Genomic DNA, 26801 nt, shown 5'->3' on the forward strand with positions numbered 1-26801 from the left:
TCACAACCATTCATCCACAGAAATGTTTTCATCTTGCAAAAATGAAACTCCATACCCATTAACCATTAATTACATCCCCTTACTCCGCAGTCCTTGTTAACCACCATTCTACTTTGCTTCTATGAGTTTGCCTATTCTAGGCACCATATATAAGAATCATATGGTATTTGTCCTTTTGTGATGGCTTATTTCACTTAGCATAATGTCCTCAGGGTTTATCCATGTTGTATCATGTGTCAGAATTTCTGTCTTTGTTAAGGCTGAATAATATTCTGTTGTATGGATAATGCCACACTGTGTTTATCCCATTCATCTGTTGATGGACACTTGGATTGCTTCCACCTTTTGGCCGTTGTGAATAATGCTGCTATGAACATAGGTGTAAAAACATTTGTTTCTGCTTTTAATTCTTTTGGGTATCTACCCAGAAGTAGAATTGCTGGATAATGTATAATTCTATGCTTAATTTTCTGAGGGACCTCCATACTGTTTTCTGCAACAGTTGCACCATTTCACATTCTCACAAGGCTGCCAGTTTCTCCACATCCTTGCCAACACTTGTTATTTTCTGGGTTTTTTTTTTCTATAATAGCCATCCTAATGGGTGTAAAGTGGTCTCATTGTGGTTTTGATTTGCATTTCCCTAATGATTCCCTAGTGATGTTGAACATCTTTTTATGTGCATATTGACCATTTGTATATCTTCTTTGGAGAAGTGTCTATTCAAATACTTTGCCAATTTATGTTCAGATTCTTTTGTTGTTTGTTTTTATTCCTAATGTGGTGAAAGCTTTTATCATGCACAGATGTTGAATACTGAAATACTTTTAATGTACCTATTGGGATAATAATAGAGTTTTTCTCCTTCATTTTATAAGTATGGGGAATTACGTGGATTTTCATATGTTAAATTAGCTACTTATTTCTAGGTTAAAATCTATTTAGTCATGATGCATTATACTTTTAAAAAATAAACATATTGCTGGATTCTATTTGCTAATCTTTTTAGGAATTTTTTTTTCATCTATGTTCTTTAGGAATGTTGGCATGTCATTTTCCTTTTTGAAGTGTTTTTGGTTTTGATATCAGGAAAATACCAGCTTTATATAATAAACTGGGAAGTGTTCTCTTTCTGAAAAAGATTTTGGAAGATTAACATTATTTCTTGAGTGTTTTATAGAAATCACCAGTGAAGTCATGTTGGCTTGAAGTTTTCCTTGAGGGAAAGCTTTAATTATGAATTCAATTTTTTAAAATTGTGATATGACTAGTCAGGGTTGCTACAGCTTCTTGAGTCTGGTAATTTGTAAATTTACCTTCTTTCAAGGAATTTACCATTTCATCAAAGTTGTTGAAATTATTGCCGTAAAGTTGTTCATAATATTTTCTTATTATCCTGGGACATGTAGTGATGTCCCCACTTTTACTCCTGATACTGGTAATTTGTGTCGTCTCTTTTTATCAGTCTACCTAGAGGTTTATCCATTTTATTGATTTTTTCCCCCAAAGATCTAGGTTTTGTTCCATTGATTTTTCTCTATCGTTTGTTGATTTTCTATTACATTGATTCTGCTTTTAGCTTTATTATGTCCATGTTTCTATCTACTTTCTCCTGAATTTCCTCCTCTTCTTCTTCTTTTTAATTTTTTAGCTTAAGGGGGAAGATTAGACCAAATGCTCATATCAAATGCTTTCGTATAATCAGTTCAAGACATAAATTTCCTCCTAATTTTGAAATGTATTTTTTCATTTTCATTCAGTTCCAAATATTTTCTGTGTATACTACAATATCACTTTGTTTTAATTGTAGCTTCATAGTAAGCTTTAATATCTGACAGGGAAAGATTAGATTACAACCATTATTCTTTTTTGGATTGTTTGTTTTTGCAAATTTTTATTAGCTATCTTATGTATTTATTTTAACTAGGAAATCTAGACCATTTATACTCATTTTTATTATTGATATATATGGATTTACTTCTATCATATTATTTAGGTTTTCTGTTTGTCCTACCTTTCTATCTTTTTAATAGCCTTGTATTCAATTAATTTTTTTCTCCTTCTATTTTTTTCTTCTGCTAGATGGAAGTTATACTATTTATTTTTATCATTTCAGTCACGGCTTAACATGTGAACTTGACAAAGCCAAAAGGTGATCAGTATTTTTAGTCATGTCTCAAACAACTTATTAACTTAGAGCTCTTTAGCTACGATCAGTCAAGATACATTACTGCTATTATATGTTTTGGTTCTATCTTGTTTTGTTTTTGTGATTCCTCCAAATTGACTGTTACTTTTATAAAATCAGTGTTTAGATTTACCTTATGTTTCCCATTTTTGTGCTCGCCATTTCTTTATGAATGTTAGATCTTTGCTGTTGATAGCAGTTTTCGTCTTTCTAAAGTACATGTTTTAGATGTTCCTTTTGGTGATGCATCAAGTGAAGGGGCTTTTGGTGGTAAACTCTCCCAGGTTTGTTTGGGAGTTGGGAAAGGTGGGAACTCTAAAAACATCTTCATTTCACTGTGTCCTTGAAAGAAGACTTTGCAAGGTATACAGTTCTATGTTTACAATTATTTTCCCTCAGTCCTTTGAAAATATTATCCCAGTGCCTTAGGCATCTGCTGTTGCTATAGAGAAGGCAACTGTAAGTCTAATCGTCATACCTGCCTACCTTTTCTTTGAGCTGTTTTTAAGGTCTCCTTGTGTTAGGTGTTATGCTTCATTATGGTGTTCCTAGATATGGGTTTCTTTTTGGTTATTTTCAGAATTGTGCTTCATGAATCTGATGGTTCTTTTTCATAGTTCTGGAAATTTCCCAGCCATTTCTTTATTTCCTCTCCTTCATTTGTTCTATTATCTCCTTCCAATTCTGATCAGATGTATTTCCTACTGTCCCATTCCATCCTCCTTTCTCCTAGCCTGTCTTTCACACTTTCTGCTTGACTCTCTATGACACATTCAGTAAACTTTTTTAGGTTTGTATTCTACTTCACTCATTCTACTTTCAGCTATACCTACATTCATCACAGTTTTAAATCTCAATTGCTGTATTTTTTAATTTTATTTTTAGGAGTGTGTTTTAGTTTTTTTGAAATCACTCTGGTGAGTTTTGTAGTCTCTTGTTCTTCATAATTTTGGTTAATTCTTTTATTCCTTGAAACATACCATTATTTTATGTCCTGTAGCTGGTATTTCTGATATCTAGGGTATCTGTGGGTCTGATTCTACAGTCTTACTTATATGGTGGTTTTCCCTTGGATGAGTTGTGATTTCTGTTTCATACATATTGCTGCTGTAATTCTGAAATCATACTCATTGGAACTCTATCTGTGGAAATTCTCTGAGTCCTAGATAGAGGACAAGTTCCTTCAGAGACTTCCATGCTCTCAGGTGGCTCACATGATGCTACCTTTTTAGCTCGTAGTTGCTCACATTAGGCAAGTTGTGTGAATTTGTCCCTGAGCCTGTGATTATGAATTGAGCGTCTATGCAGTGGTATCCAGTCCCACATTCTCAGGGGCCAGGTTTTGTCTCCTTCCCTCTATTTGTCCTCAAATCCAAAGCTCCAGATGACCAGAAATCAGCAGTTGCCTTTAGGGCAACTGGATTTGTTCTCCACTTGAGCTCTTCTTAAGCTCTGAAGGGTTTCTTTACTTTTCTACAAGCTGAGCTGTACAGGTAAAATATATATTTATATTTATGCCCAAGGTTTTTAGTTGTTTTGTAGCATAAGGGTTTTTGGCTATCTATCTAATGTACCATATTACACGAAATAAAAGATCTCATTCATTTATGTTTTTTCTGGTAGAATTTTGTTAAGTTGGCCATCCATAAAAAAAATAATTTTAGGATTTTAGGGGGGTTTCAAAAATTAAATCTGTAGATTAATTCAATGGTCATCATTACAATACTAATTTTCCTGTATTGAATGCCTCTTCATTCATACAAGTAGACAAATGATGTCTATTCTTTAAGTTTTATTGTTGTTGACATTATTAAGCTTTTTCTAACATGATTATAGTTTTTATCAAGGTATGAATTACTAAAATTTCTCTGCGAACGTATGAGATAACTGTCTAACATTTAGATCATGTGGCGATATAAATTTTTAAACCATTGATGTTGGGCATTTAGCTTGTTTCCTAATTTTCACCGCTATAAATAATACTTAATGTATATCTTTGTGTGTACAGTTTTGACCACACTCTGATTGTGTTCTTAAGCTGTATTCCTGGAAGGAAAATTGTTGGGTAAATGATTTGAAACTTTTTAAGGCCTTTGATTCTATATTGCCAATTGCTTTACAAAAATGTTGCAGCAGTGTGTGCTACCAGTGGCGTTGTAGGAAAGTTTCTGTCTCCTTATATTCTCTCTAGAATTGAGTACATATATCTTTACCCTTTGCTAATTTGATAGGTGAAAGTATCTTCCTCTTGTTTAATTTCAACTTGCAAGTAAGACAGAATTCCAGTAGACCCTTAAACAACACAGGTCTGAACTGCGTGGGTCCACTTATACGCAGATTTTTTCCGTAGTAAATACCATGGTACTACATGGTCTGCAGTTGGTTGAATCTGTGTATGTGGAATGGAGAGCTGACTGTAAAGTTATATGCAGATTTTTGATGTCAGTGCTCCTAACCCCAGTATTGTTCAAGGGTCAACTGTATTTGTTTGTTTATTGGCCGTGTATATTTCCTGCTTTGGAAATTATCTTCTATCTTCCCTTCAGCTCTTTGAGTGTTAGGGTTTTTCCTAGGAGTCTTTAATGTACTATGTGATGTCACTAGGGACCTCAATGATTAGCCTGCCCCTTTTGGGCCACTGCATCCTGAGCCCTAAGTCATTTTGTACTTCATCTGACATTCCCACTACCGAGTTCTGACTTCTTTGTCTTTAGAGAATTGGAGTTGTTGTGACAACAAAAAATAATGATGGATCTAGAGGGAATTGGCAGGTATGTGGAGAGAGCTGGAATGTAACTTTAACACCTTTTAAAGTTTTGTTGAAAACAGAACTACTGTGCTCTGTACTACTGGTAACACAGGGAAGAGAAAAATAACTTTCTCTGTCCCGAGTCACACACAGGCTCATGAGAACGATAGAAATGCAAAATGAGTCAACAAAGTCAGGCTGATGGGATCATCCAAATTCTATGCTGAGCCTGCAGAGCGAGGGGGATTGGTTTCCAATGAGCGAACTGGTGAATTCCAGGGAGAAGGTGCCATTGGTGCGATGGAGCCCATGGCAGTTCCAGACATGCAGGACATCTTGGAGAATGACACATAGCATGTATATCTGGATCCCTGGAGGCTTGAGGCACTGCAAACAGGATACGGTAATAGAGAAGTTCAGGACCCAGGGTGGAGGGCAAGCCACAGCAAAGGTTTCAGGCCTCCTTCAGGGGCGTCGTGGTGCTCTCCAGGGCTCCAAGAAACGAAGTGATTGGCATGAAAGCCATGTTCTCGGAGCTAATGTGAAAACCTCACTCTGAAGATATAGTCCTATATTCTTAGGCTTTCCTTACAGAAAGGCGTCTGGTGGTCTCAGATCACAAGCTGAAAGCAGGCATGTATTTTCAGACGACTTTGACTAGACTAAAATATCAGCCATCACGGCGGGCTCAGCTCTGTGCTTGCCAGTGAGCTTTCTGCTTTTCTCCTGAGCATTGATGCAGTCAGCACACAGGCACTGCGCCCAGGATTAGTAGAGAAAGGATTGGAAAAGGATTTTTAACATGATGTAATTGGATGTGAATTGTTAATTACATTATAGAACTTAAAGCACAAAACCTGGTCTTTACAGCTGAGTTGAATTAGTTCCTCAACCAAAAGAAATCAGACTACAAGTCAAAAGACTAGCAAAGACCAGAATGCTAAGTGTTCAAGAGCATATTTCACTGAGGCTTCACCTGCCAAGCATGAAATGCTCTTAAGTTTAATACCGTGCAACTCCCAGCTGTCCTGGCCTTGTGCAAAACCTGCCGGCCACATGCCTATCAACAGGGTGAACGGTCTTGCTTTTCAAAAGATTTACTTAATAACGGCTTCATTGGGGTATAAACCATTTAAGTGTCTTGCATTGTGTTGCTTCGGCCAGCAATGTCTTCCAGACGGTAATCTTAAAACGCATTGAATTTCTGAATGTTGCCTCTTGCCTATTATTCAGCAAGAGTGCCTAATGTCACAGGTGCAGGAAACTTAAAATTAAGGGTCGCCCAAACCAAACTTGTTCCTTAACTCCTTTTCCAGCAGAGAAACTTCCCTTTAAAATTTGGATTAATTTTTCTTGCAAGGAAACGCGCCTCCCCACCTTCTGATCTCAGACAAAGTCTGACCATCTTTGTCTCCCCAGTGACACATCAGGGTTTGCTGTCTGGTCTGCATGGCCTGGAAAGCTGATCTGCTGCTTCCTTCCTGAAAATTGCCCTCACACGGCTAGTCTGGTGGTCGTGTCGGAAATGAAAAATGTGTAATTTCAAATCCAGGGAAAAGCCATAGCGACAGCCACTAGCTGTTTAGGAAGTAAATGATTTCAGTCAAAGTGTAATTGAGCTCTTTGCTTCTCTATCTCCCCTCTTCTATCCATCTGGCTTTTGTCTAATTTTCTATCCATCTGTGCTTTGGCTAAGACAGCATGCAAGGAGAGAATGTGAAGTTGAAATTGGTCAGGTTTGCCACTCAGTTTATGAAAGTTTTGGAAAAGAAAAGGGCATGAACTGATGTCCATGGTGAAATGGTTATAATGGGATCCGTACCTCTGAATTTTTGCTAATGTCCAGTCTCCATTTGGCTGGGATGCCCACAACCGAACACTCTCCCCTCCCGCCTTGTCCCTTTCGCTAAATGGATGTGCGGCCCCTGACAATATGGTAGCCCAGTTAAGACAAGCAAGGTTTCCAAACCCTCCTGGGCAGGGTGAGTGATTTAGAAAAACAAAGGGCCAGAAGAGTACAGAAATGGCTGTGCCATTCAGGAATTAGGCTTAGTCTCAGTTTTTCCTTTCCTTGAGGCCACTGAAATTGAGAGAACTCAGCCTCCTCTAAAATAATGTTTTTGTTATTATAAGAATGAGGATGGAATTATCCCCAAGTTTAAGGCACTTATCCTTCTGTCACAAATTCTCCAACTTGCCCGCTCTGTGGGCCCCGTAGCCACATCTCTTTGCTCGGATCACACCCCTAGCTCATAATAGGGTGCCTGATCATAGGAGGTACCTAAGAAAGACTTGTGAATTATTAACTTGATATTCACCCCTAAGAAACTGTCAAAATTTCCCTGATGATACTTCTGGGTGGGGATTCTGTATCTCTTCATTATCTCCTATTACCTGCTAAACGCTCATGAAGACAGGAGCCATCAGTTAAATGATGATGTGTCACTTGAGAAATGTTTATTGAGTGTGCCAGGTATCATTTATTGTTTATTGAGTGTGCCAGGTATCATTTATCATTTATTGAGTGTGCCAGGTATCTCCTATTACCTGCTAAATGCTCGTGAAGACAAATGATGATGTGTCACTTGAGAAATGTTTATTGAGTGTGCCAGGTATCATCTGGGTACTGCAGTAAGCAAAGCAGGGTCCCTGCTCTCATGGAACTTACTGCTGAGTGGCTAGAGATGGACAAGAAATAGAAGCATTAACGTGGGAAGTTTCAGGTGGGGATACAGCTTTTGCAGAGCATTAGAATCAGGTGATATGATTGAGTTGGCTACTTGTTGGCTTTTTAGGGTGGTCGGGGAAGGCATCTCTGAGTAAGTGACATTTCAGCCGAGATCTACATGATGAGGAGTCCACCTTGTGAAGGTGGAGAGGATGAGCATTTTAGACAAGGGGAATGACTAGTGAGAAGCCCTTGATGTGATGAAGAATGGAGATGGTACATTCAAGGGACAAGACCAAAGCCAGTGGGGCTGGGGTGGGGGGGGGGTTGGGCAGCAGAGGGCAGAGGGGCCAGGGGAGGGGCCGTGTGAGCTCAGGGAGGTGAGCAGATCACTGAGGGGAGGAGTTTATGATTGATTTTAGGTGTGATGGAAAGCCATGGGAGGGATTTGAGCAGAGGATTGTCATGATTTGACTTACAGTTTCTCAAGATCTCAGGTGGAAGCAGGACACTCAGCAGAGCAGGAAAGCCACCCAGGTGAGTGGTATGAGTGGAGATGGAGAAGGGTGAGTGGTCCAGGTACATTCTCGGTGGGTAGACTTAGCAGGACTGGCTGATGGATTCCATGCGGAGAGGAGGGAAAGAGGGAATCAAGGTAATGCCTAGATTTGGGCATAAAGAAGACACTGAATTAAGGGACAGGATGCTTAGCTCAGGTCCTGCTTAATCATTTTCAAATGTATGAGGTGGTGAGTAGACCGCCGTATGTTCACAGGTCCCTGGGAGAAACCTTCATTGCCAGACAGACTGGATGTGTCTATAGGTTCTAAGCACTGGACCAAATTCTGCACTGAGGTGTGGCCATGCTTAAAGATGCCCGTAAATTCAAGTGATGGAAAAAGTAAAACAAACAGTGAAATGCTTCTAGATGGAAATTAGAAATGTTAATGCCAATAGAAGATTGAGCAAATTTAGCCAATTTTTAGAAAATACTATGCTTATGTGAGACAAGGCAGACCAGAAGTTCATTTTCAGTGTTGATAAGTTTTGAGTTTGGCCCATGGTGCTGTTGGTATTTTGAATGCTATTAACATTTTTATCACCACCTTTTCTTTAACCGTGTAACTAAAAAAGGATGTTGGTGGTTTTTTTGGGGGTTTTTTGTTTTTTTTAATAAATGACTGCAGTATTTACATTTCATTGGATACATTTTATTTATTTATTTATTTATGGCTGTGTTGGGTCTTCGTTTCTGTGCGAGGGCTTTCTCTAGTTGTGGCAAGCGGGGGCCACTCTTCATCGCGGTGCACGGGCCTCTCATTATCGCGGCCTCTCCCGTTGCGGAGCACAGGCTCCAGACGCGCAGGCTCAGGAGTTGTGGCTCACGGGCCTAGCCACTCCGCGGCATGTGGGATCTCCCCGTACCGGGGCACGAACCCGTGTCCCCTGCATTGGCAGGCGGATTCCTAACCACTGCGCCACCAGGGAAGCCCAGATGTTGATGTTTTTAATTGTGATTTTTTTTTATATCCAAGAGGTAATTTTAAAATCCTTACTATACATAATTATAAGCAAATCATGAAAGTCATTAGGAAAATAAAATTCCCTTTTTAGTCATTTTCTTTACAGTAAACTTTTCTGGAATACACCTCTTATTTTGAACCATAACATATGACCATGCCATAGTCTACTAAAAAAAAAAACCTTTTGGTATCCTGGTCATCAAAGAAAAGATGGGATGTATTTTTCAAGGGATAAAAAAAAAAAAAGCATTACTTAAACGGTGCTCATGTAGCAAATTGAGCAGGATTTCAGATCGCCCCACACCTAAACCTATTTAATGACGAGTAACCTTATCTGCTATGATGATCGAGAAGGATTGGGCCATGAATCTCTCTGGTTCCTTTGGTTTGTGTTTTTACAATCCCAAATAGAAACAATACATATGTTTTCCATCACTACGTTTTACTTTTAGAAAATCTGGAAAATGAAATGCCTTCATTTCAGCCACATGACTCCTATTAGTCTTAATGGGAGAAAGGCCTCTTCCTGGAGGAAAGGAATCATCCCTGAGCGTGTAAATAACAGCAGGCTGGTGGCCACAGTGAGGACTATCTGCCCTGCCCATCATCAGCTGTGTCCTTGGGGGCAGGTCCACCCAAGTCAGAGCCCACTGGGGACGTGTTGGAATTGAACTATCAGGGTCTCCTGGGAACTCAGCACCCAGAGAGTCTTCTCTGGCCCACCTGAAGCCCTCCAGCTCTGGGCAGGGTGGGATCTGCTGTGCTTATTGGGAAACCCATCCATTGCTGATGGAACCCCCTTCTCACTACATTCTCTTCCCCAATTCTGGAGCTTACCTATGTGACCCTAGAGCTTAAGACTGGACTTTGCCAAGAAATTCTGTTTCTATGCAGGGTTGACTGTGTTGGTTGCTGTCAGGGGCCTGGGGCTGGGCAGAGGTCTGTCGTGAATCTCACTGTGTGTTCCTCTCCACTTCCCCCACCCCAGGGCAGATATTTGCATCCCTTTAAACCTGACTGAAGTGGTCAGGGCATCTTTGGAGGTGAGTAGGTTAAAGGAAAAATGCAGAAGAGGCAGGGCCTGGTGTTCCCCACTTCAGGCTCATTTTTGCATTTGAAGTTCACCCGAGGGCCTCTGATCTCCCTGTAGGTGGCTCCACATCCTTCTCTCTTCCTTGCTCCCCAGCAGAAAAGCCCCTGCATGACACAAGGAGGGGGCCTGGCACAGTCAAGGGACAGACCAAGGCCTCTGGGGCTGGAGAGCAGAGACCCCTCCCCCAGAGCTCCTGCAGGGCCAGGAGGATGGCTCGGTTTGTCCCACTCAAAGGACAGCTCTCATCCCACTACATACGATGGCCCCAAAACCTAACCCACATTGACCTTCACTGGCCTTCATCCAGTAAGTTGGCAGAATGGGCAGAAAATTGACTTTGGGCATGGGGGTAGGACATGGGCCAAAGACTGAACAAACTGTCTTCCTGCCTATCTATGCCTCCTTGTGTGTATATTGTTCCTAAATTTGAAACAAAGGACAAAGTCTATCTGTATCCCTTATGGATCATATTTTTAAGGCTGTGCCTTAGATATGGACCACCTTAGGGCTGCGTAAACTATAACGAAGGCTCACCTTTGCCCAATGCATTATCCTTTTTGAGTTTTCACATTGTCCTATGTTCTCACAGAGCAGGATGGTTATTATCCCATTGTATAGATGAGTAACTTGAGGCCAGATGGACGGGCTGACCTGTGCACCATCACTGGTCAGTGGGAGGCAGAACCAGGAGGGAGTAGGACTCCAGCTTTCTGGTGTGTATTCCGAATTCTTTCCATCATTTGTGTTCCACATGTCTTCCATCTTTCTGAGGTGACATCTCGGTACAAACTTGACATCCTGGGCAGATTGGTGCCCCTCCCTTTCCGAGGGGTCATGCAGGTACCAGGTAAATGGACCCAACCTTGGTGGGATTCCAAGTAGCTGATGACCCATCTCTGCTCACCAGCAAACTGACGGAAACTGTAAGCCCTGCTGAGATGCATCAGGATGTTTTAATAAGTATGGCGCAGGATTTTACAAACATGTCTGTGCCATTTTTAGTGAATCAACAAATACAGAGATAGTGAGTCATAGAACAGAGTTACTGAGAAGTGACTTTCAACTATCTGAAAACTGTTACTCTGTTCTTTAATTTTTTTTTTAACATATCACAAATGACTATTTTTAAAAAGTTTAAGTTTGAGCTAATTTTCAACTTACAGTGCAAAAATAGCACAGAGTTTCCTTGTACCCCTCACCCTGCTTCCCCTAATGCTAAGATGTACGATGTTAACAATGACCATTTTAAAAAACATTTTCTTAAATCAACAAGATGCAATGCAGCCTAAAGACCAACTGCCTGGAAAGTCACTTTTAAGGGATTCTGCACGTAGCGCACAGGTTGACCCCAAAGAGTCCTTTGAAAGGCACCAGGAGAAACAGAGTGGCTCCAAGGACAGCAGGAACTGGATAGAACCAGAGAGTGTGAAACGCAGTGACCCACCTTCCTAAGAGAAGTTGTGGAAATCTTGTTTGGGGTGTTCAGAAGTTTTAAAGCCCAGTGAAAACGAATCCACTATCCTTTTTTTCTTACTGCTTTGAAATCAAGAATAAGTCAGGTATTCTGACCAAAAAAAAAAAAAAAAAAAAAAAGAAAAATGGGAGGGAGTTTTGGTATGGGAAAAAAAGTGCACATCCTACCATCATTCTGTATAATTCACCGCCAGAGGTACCAGTTCATATAAAACAACACTCAGCTGTATTAACTGAACATTTAAAAATGTCACAAGAAAGTGATTTCCTATTCTAGCCAATATGAGACAGCTAGAAAGAATAAAAATACATGGGGCCTCTCTCTGTTCCCCAGGCTCGTGTATTAGATACTGGTGCAGAAGGAGCTTGTAATTTTTTTGTGATTTTGCCTCCTCCACTTTGCTCCAAAATAATGATTTTTCAGTAAGATGATAAGTTTAATTTTGCAAAGAAATCCCTCCCCTCTTTCAGATATAAGGGAGATGCTTCTGCCAGACACAAATACTCACTGTAGCAATTAGAACCAGTTCAACATCTTCCCGTTTTTCCGTACCTAAGTGGCCTCTTGGGACCAGCCCATAAACTAAATATGTTTTGTTCCTTCTGACAAGAAGTAAATAAGTGAGGGAGTCCATGTGAAACCCGAGGGATTGGAAAGTGAGCACTTGTTGGGTGCAACGCCACCTGTTTATTTCATAGGGAGATGATGGCCTTTGGGGGGAGGGGGTGAGGAATGAAAGAACATGTACTATACATGCCTCATAGTCTTGGGAGATGGAGACAGAGAAAACCAGCTGGCCTCAGGGTCTCATCCTCTGCGTATTGACTGCGGCCTGGCAGGCTCTGATTCAGACTCTTTTGGCTGCTTGATTTATTCTTTGTTACTATTTTCACGTGGCCTGTGCTTCTCTGCAGAGGCCTTGGGGAGTCTCTCCAATTCTTTCAAAAATAGTTCTTCAAAGGGTGCAGCATTCTTAGAAGAAGATGCACACAGGGCCACATGTTTCCAGCTGAGTTTGGGTTGACATGATTGAGGTTTGTAAAAAGCATCTGAGAAAACCAGAAAAATGCCGTCAGCCAGGCAAGGAAGTGCTTCCAGCGGGTGGCAATAGCACTGAGCAGGAGAACCCAGAGCCTTTTCCACGGGAATCCCGCAACCTTGGAATTCACTTCCTTTTCTGACGTGGAACCCTCAGAGGTATTTATATCTTCTCCAAATGGGGTTTCCAGATCCTGGAGTGGAAATGAGGGTCTGGCTGGGGTTGGAGGGAGGAACCCGCCTGACCTGGGAAGGCGGGAAGTGGAAGTATTGTATGTCAGGCAAGCGCCTCTACTTCCTGGCCCCAGCCCCACAAAGCAAAGAAATAGGGGATTCCTTGCAGCCAGAGTCCTGAAACCACACGTGGAAATCGACTGTGTACAGGAAAACACTTTGAGAAAGGGAATCCTGAGATCAGAGCCCTCAACAGTATTCTAAAATCCCTAATTTTATAGCTCACTCTTTGGGCCCAGACTTTGATCATTTTAAGCACTTCAAATTGGCTCTTTAATTTTGTTCATTTCTTTCACAACTCAGCACGGAATCAACCAGTTTCTGGCTTACGTCCAGTGACCGCTGAGTTAAGGTTAAAGATTTGCTTCTTCTAACACCTGATGATTTCTATCTTCATCTTAATTATATTAAATGAGTCCCAAGCAGATTCATAGGCCCATTTTCTACTCATTTTTGGAAAGAAGGGGAAATGCAGTGTACATTCAAATGATTGCCAGAGAACAAGCAGTCCAAACAAGGATGAAGCCATACCGAAGCTGCGGGCTGCATTGTGATACGGCAACATGTAGCCTCCGAGTGTGGAAGCCGTCGTCGGGTGTTGCTCTAAGATGTGGGAACGTCAAGATGTGCCTGTGTGTGGACCGCCCAGGGGCTTACGTCAGATCAGCCCACGGGGATTGCGGCTTTCATCTGGCCGTAAGCTACTCTGGATGAGCCCTCAATTGCTGGTTTAGCCGGAGGCCTCCCTGAGCTGCCTGGAAGGGTTAGTCTCATTACAGATACTAACGCATTTTGCGTTTTGCTGCCCTTTGGCTTTCAAATCAGCCTTTTCTGCATCACTTTGACATGTTCGTGAACTAGAAGACCCCTCTGGGCTCCATTAGTCAGCTCCCACGCAGCGGCTTCATTCATCGTTCGGTCATTTGGACTTCTCAGAACAGGAGACAACACCCTCAGTTCAGTGCGGGAGCCAGAATTAGCTGTTTGGCGGTTCTACGCCTGGTCTGTGCAAGTGATGTCTGTTGATTCTGTGGTAGGGCCATTATTCCCCAGGGGCCTGAGCCCTCGTCCTTAGATCTGTGCCTTTTGCCCTTGGCTTGTTTGCCGACAGAGGACCAGAGCAAACCGGCCAACGATGCAGGCTAGGTCTATGGACCATCTCGTGAGCCCACTAGAGTGGATTCCTAGTGGGGGCATTTCTGGGCTGAAAAGTAAGTTCACATGTGATTCTGTTGGGTATTGCCAAAGTTCCCTGCCCTGCAAGCTGCATTGAAAGGCTTTTTCTTTTAATAAGCGAGTTAAGTCCGTTTGTATTCATGGAAAGACTGATGTCTGGTGCCAACTTTGTCATAAATGCATAATTTTTTTGGTTATATTTGCTATATCTCTTCATCTCTAACATATGTTCATTGCTTTTTATTTATAATTTTTTCCTAGTTTTTAAGAAGGTTTGGATCTTCGTTCTAGTCATTACATTTGTACTGGTACCTTTTTAAAATTGAAGTATAGTTAGTTTACAGTGTTGTGTTAGTTTCAAGTGTACAGCAAAGCAGTTCAGTTATATATATATTCTTTTTCAGATTCTTTTCCATGATTGGTTATTATAAGATATTGAACATAGTTCCCTGTGCTATACAGTAGGTCCCTGTTGTTTACCTATTTTATATATTGTAGTGTGTATCTGTTCATCCCAAACTCCTAATTTCTCTCTCCCTTTGTACTTGTACCTTTTTGAATGTCCTTCGTCCCTAGTCTGAGAGCAGCCGAAGGGATAAGAGAGGCTGGGAAACTGGAAGGCTGGTCTGGGAGTCTTTAAGACTGTTCTTCCACATTCTTGCTTTCCTTGTAGGCGCATGGCAGGACCGCACACCCCTCCACTTTGACAGTCTGCTGTGGCCAGTGAAACTGAGCTATCGGAGGGCTTGGGAGTGGAAGCCCTGATGGGCCAGTGCAGCCAGTCTGTGCCCTTTCTCTCAGGGGTCACAGAAGCAGAGGCCCAGGTGGAGCCTCCATGAGCCTCTGTGATGAGCAGAGCCCCTTGGGCTGGCTCTGGGGGGTGTAACTTGTGCTGCGCCCACCTGGGAAGGGGCTCCAGGGAAGATTCTGATTTAATAGGTCAGAGGTGAGGGCTGAGGCTCTGCGTCTCTAACAAGGTCCCAGGTGTGGTCGGTGCTGGCGTTCATAGACCACATTTTTAATCACCAGGTACTGAGTCACAGAAATGTGTTTTTGTTCTTTGTTTCTTTACCGCATTGTAACCTAACTTAGTAGTTCTCAGAGTGTGGCTCCTGGAATAGCAGCCTCAGGGCCACCACCCAGGAACTCAGAAATGCCCATTTCTGGGCTCTACTTCACATCTACTGAGTTGGAAGCGCTGGAGCTGGGCCGCCCTGGGTAGTGGATTTCCACAAGGCCTCCCTGTGATTCTGATGCGTGCTACTGCTAACCTGGCCGATCCAGACCCATACCTCGATAGGTGGGCTCAGATCAGTTACGACTCGCGTTTAGTTTTGAGTAACAACACATCCAAAAAGCAGTGGCTTGAAAATGTAAGGGTTTATTTTTGTTATAAAAGAAATCCAGGGGTGGGCAAACAAGGACCTGCTATGTAGCACAGGGAACTATACTAAATATTTTGTAATAACCTATAAGGGAAAAGACTCTGAAAAAGAATATATATATATATATTTATATATATATATATATATATATATATATATATGAATATATATATGTATACATATGTATAACTGAATCACTGTGCTGTATACCTGAAACACAACTAAATCAACTATACTTCATGTTTTAAAAAAAGAAATCTAGGGGTGGGCAATCTGGGGCAGGTATGGCAGGCCCACAGTGTCTTCAGGAGCTCACGCCTCTGCTTTCTGCTCCACTTTCCTTCAGGTGTGACCCTCATCATGATGCTTGTAGAATAGTTGCCAGGACTCCAGCCATCACGTCCACATCCACATCCACAGTGGATACCAGCCGAACATCCCCTCTTGAGACCCTCCCAGAAGTTCTCCCAAAGGACTTCTGCTTATATCTCGCTGGCTGGAGCAGTAGCATACCACAGCAAAATGTGATTTTTTAGCTGGGCCCATTATCATCCTGAACAAAATGAGGATTCTCTAAGTTAAGAAAAAAGATAAGAATGGATACTGAGTAGGCAACCAGCCGAGTCTACCAGAGGTGGTGGGGACTTAAGGTCTTCAGTGATAATGTGGAAGGTATGGAGAGAGCATTCTGCGAGCTGAAAGAGTTGTTGGATCTCGTCAGAGAGTAGGAGGTTTTAATTTACTGGTTCAGGGGAGAAGCAGCTCTGGGTATGGGTACATTTCAGGTATGGAATGTGGCTGTAGGAGTGGGGACTGGAGTGGAGGTGATGGTCATTGATTGTAGGAAGGGCTGGAGTGGAGGTGATGGTCATTGGCTGTAGCAGTGGAGGTGATGGTCGTTGGCTGTAGGAGTAGAGGTGATGGTCACTGGCTGTAGGAGTGGAGGTGATGATACTGGTTATAGGAGTGGAGGTGATGTCATTGGTTGGGAGGGGAGTAGGAGGGGAGGTGATGGTCACTGGCTGTAGGAATGGAGGTGATGTCATTGGTTGGGGAGCTAGAGTGGAAGTGATGGTCATTGGCTGTAGGAGGGGCTGGAGCAAGCAGTCCTTGACATGAGATCAGGAATTTTATTGTTTTTACTGCTGCATCCCAAGCATTCTTATATCAGTACCTGGTATATAGTAGGTACTCAGTGGATAGTTGTTGAATTGAAGATAAAGAGGTCAAGCAATTTCTTTGAAAGAGCAGGTAATGGGGTGAAAATCTGACCTGGGACCTCCTTGCCCTCACCACACACACACACACACACACACACACACACACACACACACACACGCGATTATGGGATGAGAGCTGGCTCTGAGCGGGCATTTCACTCTGCAGTAGCCTTAACTAAGATTCTTCTCTGCTGCTTCCTTTGACACACACACACACACACACACACACACACACACACGATTATGGGATGAGAGCTGGCTCTGAGCAGGCATTTCACTCTGCAGGCACACACACACACACACACACACACACACGATTATGGGATGAGAGCTGGCTCTGAGCGGGCATTTCACTCTGCAGGAGCCTTAACTAAGATTCTTCTCTGCTGCTTCCTTTGACACCTGGCAGGTCGGTTTGATTTTTTTAATCAGTTTTTACCATGCAGCATTACCTGCTTGGTAATTCTCAGAGCACCCAGGAAAAGCCAGAGGAGGAGGAGAGATGAAAGCCTGACAGAGTTATTAAACAGAACGGAAAGGTGGCATCAACAGCAATAAATCCTCCCAAATAATAGTATGATAATGAACCCGTGCTTTTGTGTACCACTGGTATGGCACAGGGTGGTCCTCTCTAGTTATAAGCTATATCCAAAATGGAAATGAAAGGGGGACACAGCCGTGTATTACTCCACTAGAAATGTGCTATACCTCCCAAAGAAAACCACTGTGAACATTTTTGTGAGTGACAGATTGTCAATGATTTTTATTTTTTTAATATTTCAAATTTGACAGTGATAATTTATTGCTTTTATAATTTACAAAATGTTTTTTAAAAGGAAATACGCCTTACTGAAAAAAATTATCACCTCGAATAGTCATTTTTGGAAACTAGCAGCAAGTTTTGAGAAAAGCTTAAAATGTTTTTTCTGTGCTTTGGGAATCTGAGTCCTGCTTTGGGATAAAGGATTATGGGAAAATTGATAATCTGGGACTCTTGTTTCCTTGGTGTCAGCTAGAAAGGTGTGATCTAATCATTGACTGGAACTTGTGTCTCTTATCACCTGCAAGAGAGTCCAGGTAATTCATTTATTAGAAAACAGGCAGGTTTGTGTGTGTTTTCATGTGTGCATGTGTGTATGTATGTGTGGGTTTTATTTTTGCCTTCCAAATATTTGTTTGTATGTTTTGAGATTTTTGTTCAACAGTCTTAAAACTCTAGGATAATGACATAGTTGGAAAAAGAGCTCCGTCCAGGTACTCAGTGTCCATTCTAGATACTCTCAATGCATGAATGGCCCTTTACTGTACATGAAAGCTGTGTGCAAACTCCCCACGTAGTATCTTTTTTTAAAAATTGAAGTATAGTTGATTTACAATGCTGTGTTAGTTTCAGGTGTACAGTGCAGTGATTCAGATATATATATATGTATATATCAGATTCTTTTCCCTTATAGGTTATTACAAAATATTGAGTAGAGTTCCCTGTGCTATACAGTAGGTCCTTTTTAGTTATCTATTTTATGTATAGTAGTGTGTATGTGTTAATCCCAAACTCCTAATTTATACCTTTCCCCCTTTCCCTTTTGGTAACCATAAGTTTGTTTTCTATGTCTGTGGGTCTCTTTCTGTTTTGTCAGTAAGTTCATTTGTATCTTTTTTTTTAGATTCCACATATAAGCAATATTATATAATATTTTTCTTTCTCTGATTTACTTCACTTAGTATGATAATCTCCAGGTCCATCCATGTTGCCGCAAATGGCTTTTCCTTCTTTTTTCATGGCTGAGTAGTATTCCATTTTCTCTGTGTGTGTGTGTGTGTGTGTGTGTGTGTGTGTGTGTATTGCAGGATCATATGGTAACTATTTTTAGTTTTTTAAGGAACCTCCATACAGTTCTCCACAGTGGCTTTAACCCACATGGTATCTTGAAACTTGACCCTAGAACAGTAATAATGAACATACTGCATCTTCCCCCTTTTCCCTCTGAATACAGGGTTCTTCCAATCCCAGGGCTTGCATATTTTGTCCTAACACCGTATTGACATCTTAACAACAGTTCTCGGCACCCCCCGCCACCCCTATCTGCTCCGGGTTCCAAAAAGGGAAGGCTCCTTTTAGAGGTCTGTAGCTACTGCCACCGCTTCTCCCAAGTCGGTTTTATTTCTTGGCCGTCGCCCCTCCCCACTTAGGTCTCCTTCTTTAGGAAGAAATATTTCCCGCTTACAGCAGAAGAAACCTGTTTACTGTCTAGGAAGGGCTCATATGGACAGGAAGTCTAGTTTCCTGGAAAGGAAAGGACTCGCTCGTGTGTTTCCGCTGGCCCCACTGCCTTTGGACGCCCCTTCATCCTTGCTGTCTGATCTTCAAGTTGCTGTCTGTTCCCCTGATTTCTTCTCTTCCTGAAGGCGCCAGCTCCAGCTCTGCTCCGGCCGAGTGGATGGGCTTTGGGACTTGCAGGTCCCAAACACAGCTTCTCTTCCCGATCCTCTCCTCTCCTCTCTGCCAGGAGCCGTTTATCTCATTTGCTGCTGCCCCCTCCCTTTCCCCCCTTTCTGACTCCCTGCCTGGGCTGCAACATCTCTATGTAGAAATTTAACAGAAATATGCTGAAACAATTATTGGTTGATTTTAAAAAGAAGTCTAGATCGGGTGGGAGGCAGGGTACCAAATGGACACCTCTTTCCATGAGGAAATCAAGTTTTCATCTGCTGCCAGAAGATGAAGTCTTGACCAGTTAAAAAGCAGAGGAAGTACCCACCAGCCTCGTCCATTGTAAAAGCTTGTTGTTTGCTTTCTCTGTTGGTTGTTTCTCTATTGGTCATCAACAGACTCTTTTATGTCATCTTCTGTGTAATGTACTTGCAGGTAGTTTGGGGATTTCTCTCCTGTTAAAAGGGGAGAGAATTTCATCTGCTGGAGAAATTGTGTGTGTTTTGAGTACCCAGGGTTACCGCCTTTTCCTTCCTCTTTAGCGATATCTGTGTCCACGAATTAGCATGTATTGAGCAGAGAATACCTTGCCTTTCCCCTCAGCAGCAGCCTCCTGTGTCCCTGTGTCAAAACTGGGGACAGCAAAATCCTGCCTAAAGTGAGGGGGTCCGTGCGTGATTCACCCCCGGGCGCTGTTCAGAGTGGCTTTCCATTTGATGGAAACACCGTCCTCTCCAGCTCACTTCTTTGATTTCCAGTGAGATGCAGAGTTATGGGGTTTGCTGGAGGAAAGCCCACAGGTGAGGCAGGAAGATCAGATAGGTAAGCTATACACAAAATGTAGATGCAGGAGCTTTAAAAAGGTGATGATGGGTGGAGGGAAGTCTGGGGCCACTCAGGGTAGTGGCAAATAACATCAGATTTTTAGGAGAGCCTGAGACCCACTGTAGTTGCATTTAGAAACTGGTATTTTTATCGATGACCCAGAAATATCAACACAAGCTTCAGTTACTGTTATTTCTAAGACAGTCTGTTGTTAAGATGGTCTAGCGTTTGAGGGGAGAAAATATAACCTCCCGAAACATTAAAATGTGGGAGAAAATGTGGCCTTGGATTCAAGGAAGCCTACTTTGCTTGGAAACACCTCTTTGGTTGATTGGCTGGTGTCAGAAGACAGGGAGGTGTATGGAGCTGAGACCCAAACCCTAAGAGAAGATCTTTCTAGAGAACTGGTTTCAGTTTTGACACCAAAACACCTGTAACAAATCTAAACTAACTTGGAGATAAATGACTCTGAAATGTGTTCTCTACGTTATTTACCTGCCTTGGGCTGTTAAGTGTCCCCATACAGCTATGCTCTCTGGGCCTGTGTGTGATTTTTATGGTTTTCTCGCTCATCCTTTGCGGTTCCACTGACAGAGTCTGGCGACTGTGCTGGTCCCCTCCTTAGCAACTGCCCTCCACTTGCTCGTTTCCCATCGTGAGCCCGAATTGCCACAGTTATTAGAGTTGTGTGACAGTGTGGGGCTCGTCTGAGAACACGAAAGATTATGTATCGCCTCAATATTTGGAAAGAAGCAGTAAAGTATCTTTTTCTATCCAATTGGCTCATTATGACACCTTCTGGCCCGTGGAGGCACAGTGTCTTGAGGCTCGGGCAGCTTTCCCTCATTTTGTACTAAGGATCTGCGTGCGCTGGCGGTGCCCTTGCCTGGCCCAGATTCAAGTCTCTTCTTGGCTGGTCTTGATGCTGTGTCGGTGACGTGTCCATTCTCCCCTCCCTGCCCTGCACTTGGGGCAGCTCAGGGCCCACATTTCAGCGCAGAGAAGCGCCCTGCTGGAACTTAGCCCTGAGGTCTGCAGTTGGACGTGGTGAGGTCAGGAACAGAAAATCCAGCACAGCCCACTGCCCTGATTGTACTGCTGCCCGCCAGCCCTGCCTGACGCCCTGACTGTGCTCAGCCCCTTGTTTTCAGGACTCGTTCACAGCTCACCACTATCTTCCCCGGAATCACATCCCATCAAGTCTCAGGGAAGCGATGGCCCTGAGATGCTGAACTCTCTTCTCCTGAAAGCTTTTTTCCTAATGGATACAGTGATGTCTTTTCAGATTTTTGGTATTGAAAATATATTGTTTATGGATCCTTACATAGGTGGGAACATTATAGACAAAAGCAGTGAGTCAGGCAACACAAAATTTAGGCAAGTGGTTCTGTCTGGGTGAGTATGATCCAGAAGGGGCTCAGATAGGAAAGCTGAAGCCCAAGGAAGGTTCTGCTTCTTAATCTAGGAGGTTCATAGATGCTCTAATATCTTTAATTACAAATATAATACATTTCACAACAAAAAATGAGCTTTAGAGGAGCACAGATAAGCACCGTGTCATGGTCCAAGGAACTCGTCTCTGAGTCAAAGATGAGAGTTTAATAGAGGGAATTCATGACCGTCGGGCAGATCTTTTGGTTGGTTTTGGTTTACGTCCTAAAGCCTAGCTCAGCTCTGAGTAGGTGAGTTTGCTGGGTAGTTGAGCTATAGAATATCAAGCCAGTGGGTATCGCGTTTTAGAGAAGGGAATGGGGGTTATGGCTGTTTAAAGGAAACCTGCGGGACCCCAGCCCCTCCAAGCATCAGCCTCAGGAATCAGGCTCTGAGTTTCAGTCCAAGAGATAGAAACCCCTGCTAGAGGCTGCTGCGTGATTCAACTTCTCCTAAGACGGGCAGAGCCTGTGGAGGGGACGGGTCTTCACGGGAGTGATGTAGTTTAAAATCTGAGCCATGAATAGAGAACTCTAGTACAGCCTGCATGCAGAGTGTGTGGGGGGAAAAAACAGCGATGTTGCCTGGCAGAGGCTCTGCCTGGGGGTCATTTCACAGCTGATGATCGTACTTCTCAGAATCCACAAAAAGCCCTGATCAATAAGTTGTCAGGAAAGTTTTTCTTTGACTGCATATTTTTCTTTTCCCCAGTTCACCAACTACATTCTACTTTGGAGGATTTGTTTTAACTCTTTCAAGTCACAATTGGAACACCTGACTTGCATAGAATCATTCATGCAAGAATTTACATTAAACCAGATAGAAAGTTAGATAATTAATAAATAGGTAGGTAGGTAGGTAAATAGGTAGCAGATAGATAGTTAGCTCTCCATGAGTCTATAAATAATCCATTTATTTAAAGAGTCTAATCTCAGGATGGAACTAGTAGATTGGGACTGCATCACTGATAATTACTTTGGTTTTTGATTCTTTAAAAAGAACTTCTAATAAAAGGAAGCAACGGAGAAAGGAAGAACTATTTTAGGACTTTTTTTGCTTATGCTATTTTATACTTAAGCAGAATTGACAGTTTTTGAAATACATGGTTGGAAAGATTTTTCTGTACAAATTAGCAAAGCCCAACTTTTCCATAGGAGGCCATTCCCTCTCCAAATGATAAGGTCTGTAACAACCACCATTTGGGGGGACTTTCATGTACAGGCACAGGGACCCAGGGGGTACTTTACCTTCATTTTCTTTGTTTGTCTGTGGGATTAGGAATGCTGGGTCCACCCTCTTGTTGGCCCTCCTGCCTCAGGTCCCACAGCCAGGACGCCCAGCAAGGGAACCGTCTGTGTTCCATCTCTTCCCACTATGCTCAGCCTATCCTCACTGGCTGGGATGCCAGGACTCAGGGACAGAGAGGCTGGAAGGAATTGCAGACAAGTGGCATTTTAAGAGAAGTCACCACTCTAATCAGTGCCTGGTAGCCATGGGCTCATTTCCTTTTTGTGTATAAGACATCTCAGAAAATATGATGAGAATCTTCCAAGAATCTTGATTATTTCAGTGGTTCCCAGGACCCTTTTTCTGCCCCCCGTACGCAGGAGGTCTGGATGTGTCCCACCGGCAGCCGCGCCTGTCTCCCCTTAGGTGGCCTCAGCATAGGGAGGAGATGGCACCTGGTCAAGAGTCACTGCCTTGTTTAAAGTGAATAACTTTTAAAACTTTATAGAGTATTCCAAAGGAAAAAGAAAGCAAAAACAAAACAGGCAAAGAGTGAAAAGGAAGTCTCTCTCTCGCCCCCAGTTCCTGGTCCTGAGTTGCCCTCTCCCAAGACAGTCCAGTTTCCAGGGTCTTTGGGGCCCTTCCAAAGATGTTCTGAGCAGATAAGCACTGACTGGGGAAGCAGATCTGGCACACTGTCCACACTGCGTTCACTTGATAATGTATCTTAGAGATGATTCCCCCTCTACCCAGGAGCATGTGCCTTATTCTTTCTCACTGCTGCAAAGCACGGAAGTGTTGTAATTTATTTAACAGTCTCCTGCTGATGAGCGTAAGGTGGTTTCCAGACCTTTGATATTTTACAATGTGGCAACAAGCAACACGTTGTACACCTTTTAGACCCACTGCTTTATGAGAGGTGAGCACAGACAGCTGATAAATTACATCCTGCATCTGCACTTGCCATAGGACGTAACCTGGCATCATTGTTTCTGGAATAATAATGATAATGAACATTTATTAAATCTTTGCTATGTATCAGGTACTGTGCTAAACACTTAGCTGGATCATTATTTTGTTATAGTATTACCTTGATTTTAACATTTAGTATTTATATTAATAATATGCTTGCATTGTTTATCATATAAAATATGATTATATACATTCCATAAATATATTGCTTATTATTTAAATAGGTAAAGTTATTATAAAAATAAATATATTAAAATTAAATATATAATATTTAATATTATTACCTTGTTATAGTATTATCTCAATTTTATAGATGAGGCCAGATAGCATGTAAGTGGTGGAGGGGGGATTTGAACCCAAGGGATCTACCCCCAGAGTCAATGTGCTAAACCACCCATTCAGTTATCTACTGTCTGGAAGGTCTTTTGAGCTCCTAAGGGTACCAGGGAGCACAGGCTCTTCAGAGCCACATGCATGTAGAGGGGCTCCCGAGTGAACCCCGGGGACGTCTGGCCGGAACTGGTGACCACATGTCGTTGCTGGGTGAGCACATGCACATCGGCATCAGTGGCGCCTGTCCCCTTGAGGCAGCACTGTAGCCCATCTGCCTGTCTCTGGGAGAGCGTGGCGTGCAGAAGTCAGTACGTTAGACGTGGGCTCATCAGATGTTTTGAGCACAATTCTTATTTTATTTTTAGTAGAACCAAAAGTATTTTCTGGAAGCAGCGAGAAGCAACAAGAAAGAGCACATGTGACTGTGTCTGCTCCCCCCGTGGAACAGAAGCTGGTTAAAGATCCCCTTCCTGATGGGTCTAGCTCTCCAAGCAACAGCTGTCAGTCTAGTGACCTCTCTGAACCCGCAGAGAGTCAACAGCAAAGCCTCCCGAAACTCAGCATCCCTTTACCTGGGTCCCTTTGCCCCTTCCAAGATTTATGCACATCTCTGCAGGAAGACCATGGTGTTCAGATAGAAAGAGAGTTCCTGGAAGGTAAGGAGGGAGGGAGGTAGGGTTGAGATGATTCTTCCTTGATCTTCCTAGGGAACACGGTGCAGGGTCTTCCTGGGCCCTGGTTCACTTGAGCTTCCCTTATGAATCTGCCTTTTCTCCAACTGTACAAGCAGAGAAGGAAGCAGGACCAGCAGGTTTAAATAGTGGGCAAGTTCTACCCCCCAAGCAGCAAGAAGACAGCACTGCATGGGTCAGGAAATCCCAGCCCTGCTGGGCACAAGGCCAGCATTGCCTGAAGCTGAGAGGAAGGCCACTCCCAGGTGCCCAGCGGGTTCTCGGGCTTCGTTAGGGAACATTTGAGATCTGGAGTGGCTGCCCTGAAGGCAGCAGGTGTGCCAGGCTGACGGTGGTCCTCAGTAACTGACTGGCCAGGGTAATGGCCGGGGAGTGGAGACCCCACATGTGCCAGGCGCTTAGCAAACAGAGTGCAGCACTGACCTCACAGTGCCTTTAAGATAGGTCCCCATCTCAGCCTCTCACAGAATTCAAACCAGGCCATCATTTCTCTAAAGGCCAATTGGCTGACCCCTACTAATATTGCAGTGACCACTGATATATGAAAAAAACATAGGAATAAAATAGAAAAAAGATCTGTGGTGCCCAGTTATAACAGAGGAAAATTTAGATTTCCTATCACTGTAAAGATTTTCCCAAAGAGCTATGGATGAGGACAGAAAGGAAAAGATTATAGAGCTTTGGGTTATAAAAGTTAAAATATTTATGGTAATTGATAAAAACATTTTTTCTTGAAACCCAAGTGAATCTCTAGCTCATTATTCATCAATACATTAAAGGAGCATGTATTGAATACCCACTGTATACCATCAAAGAAGCATTTATTAAGCACCCACTGTGTGCCAGGCACTGTGCACGGTGCCTCCTGCCCTCCAGGTGCTCTCATTCCAGTGCCAGAGACATCGGGGTTGTAACTGTGCCTGTGGTGAGCCATCAGGAAGCTGAGGACGGCCCCAGATGCTGCGAGGAGGGGCTGGACGGAGACATCTTCCTCAAGGAAATGATTTTGAGAAAGAACTTGAAAGCTGGTTAGAGGTTTAAAAATCAGACCCTAAGGTGAAGAGCATTGCAGGCTCTGAGGGAAAAGCACACACAAAGCAAAGAATGGATGGAAAGAGCATGGCTGATTTGGGGTCCAGGGGACCGGAGTGCAGGGGTGGAGGGGAGGCTAGTCTGAATCCAAGGTCCCGTGGGTCAAGTTGGAAGGTCCGTATAAATCCACTAAGAGAGTCTGGACTGAAGCCTGGGCCAAGCCCTCGAAGGGGAAGAGACCTAATTAGATTTGCTATGAAGGTGATTGTCTCCTGGACAATGTGGAGGACGGATGGGAGAGGGCCAGGCAGGGGGGCTGAGGCTGGCTAGAGATGAGTACAGGCCATGCCACTGGGGAGGTCTGGCCACAGTAGCAGAGACTGTGAAGATAATGGACAAGGCTTTGTCGTGAGCACTGGAGGAGATGAGTGTGTCAGGACTGCCCTTGCATCGCTGGATCTGTGGTGGAGAAGGATGGGAGGAAGCCGTGGCTTCCCTGAGTACAGGGTGAGCTAGACTAAAGGTCCACAAGAGATGGAAACAGTACCACGGAAAGTGTAATTAGCTCTAGCCAGAGGGGGTTGGGGGCCAGATATCTGGGTTAGTGGTTAGGCCTGAAGCAGGGATGGGGGAGCAACAGGGAAATCTCCAGAAAAAAACTGGAGCAAATGCTTAGAAGAACAAGGAGAAGGATTTGCGAACCTCTAAGCAGCATGTTGTTGGTAGAGCATCAAAACTGGTAGCTGGAGGGCAACACCCACCATGAACGAGCCATGAGAAGTCTACTCTCCTTGTAGGGCCAGTAGGTAGCAGGGAACATTGATGGATTTTGGGTGGAGACAGGACAGCTGGTCCAGACCACAGAGGATCTGGGTGTGAATGGTGGAGGTTATAATGGGGGGTCAGTTAAGAGATTCATGGGACCCTGGAGATGCGTCCTGTGGCCACCTCTCCACTCCCAACAGAACTAGCTGCTCCTGGGCACCTGGGCTGGCGGTGTGGAGAGAGGCATGGTGAGTATGACACGGTGAAGCCCTCAAGGGAGTCACAGGCCTGTGGGGTTAAAGCATCCTGTGATGGGCCCGCTGATACTGCAGAGTGTGTGTGAAG

At 43.3% G+C, this 26801-nt stretch overlaps 1 protein-coding gene across 4 annotated transcripts in view; it reads left to right on the forward strand.

Moving 5' to 3' along the window:
• The window catches only part of LOC309642141 ((E2-independent) E3 ubiquitin-conjugating enzyme FATS), a 383737-nt gene that overhangs the window by 321691 nt on the left and 35245 nt on the right, over nucleotides 1–26801 (forward strand). Inside the window, exon 5 of one of the 4 annotated variants that reach the window (XM_082423193.1) lies at nucleotides 24333–24623. The exons of the other annotated variants lie outside the window; for them this stretch is intronic. Within the exon in view, the coding sequence (XP_082279319.1) occupies nucleotides 24333–24623 (291 nt within the window). The remainder of the gene's footprint in view (nucleotides 1–24332; nucleotides 24624–26801) is intronic. 4 annotated transcript variants of the gene reach the window in all.

Source organism: Balaenoptera physalus, assembly GCF_965194825.1.
Source record: "Balaenoptera physalus genome assembly, chromosome: 14".
NCBI classification, from domain to species: domain Eukaryota; kingdom Metazoa; phylum Chordata; class Mammalia; order Artiodactyla; family Balaenopteridae; genus Balaenoptera; species Balaenoptera physalus.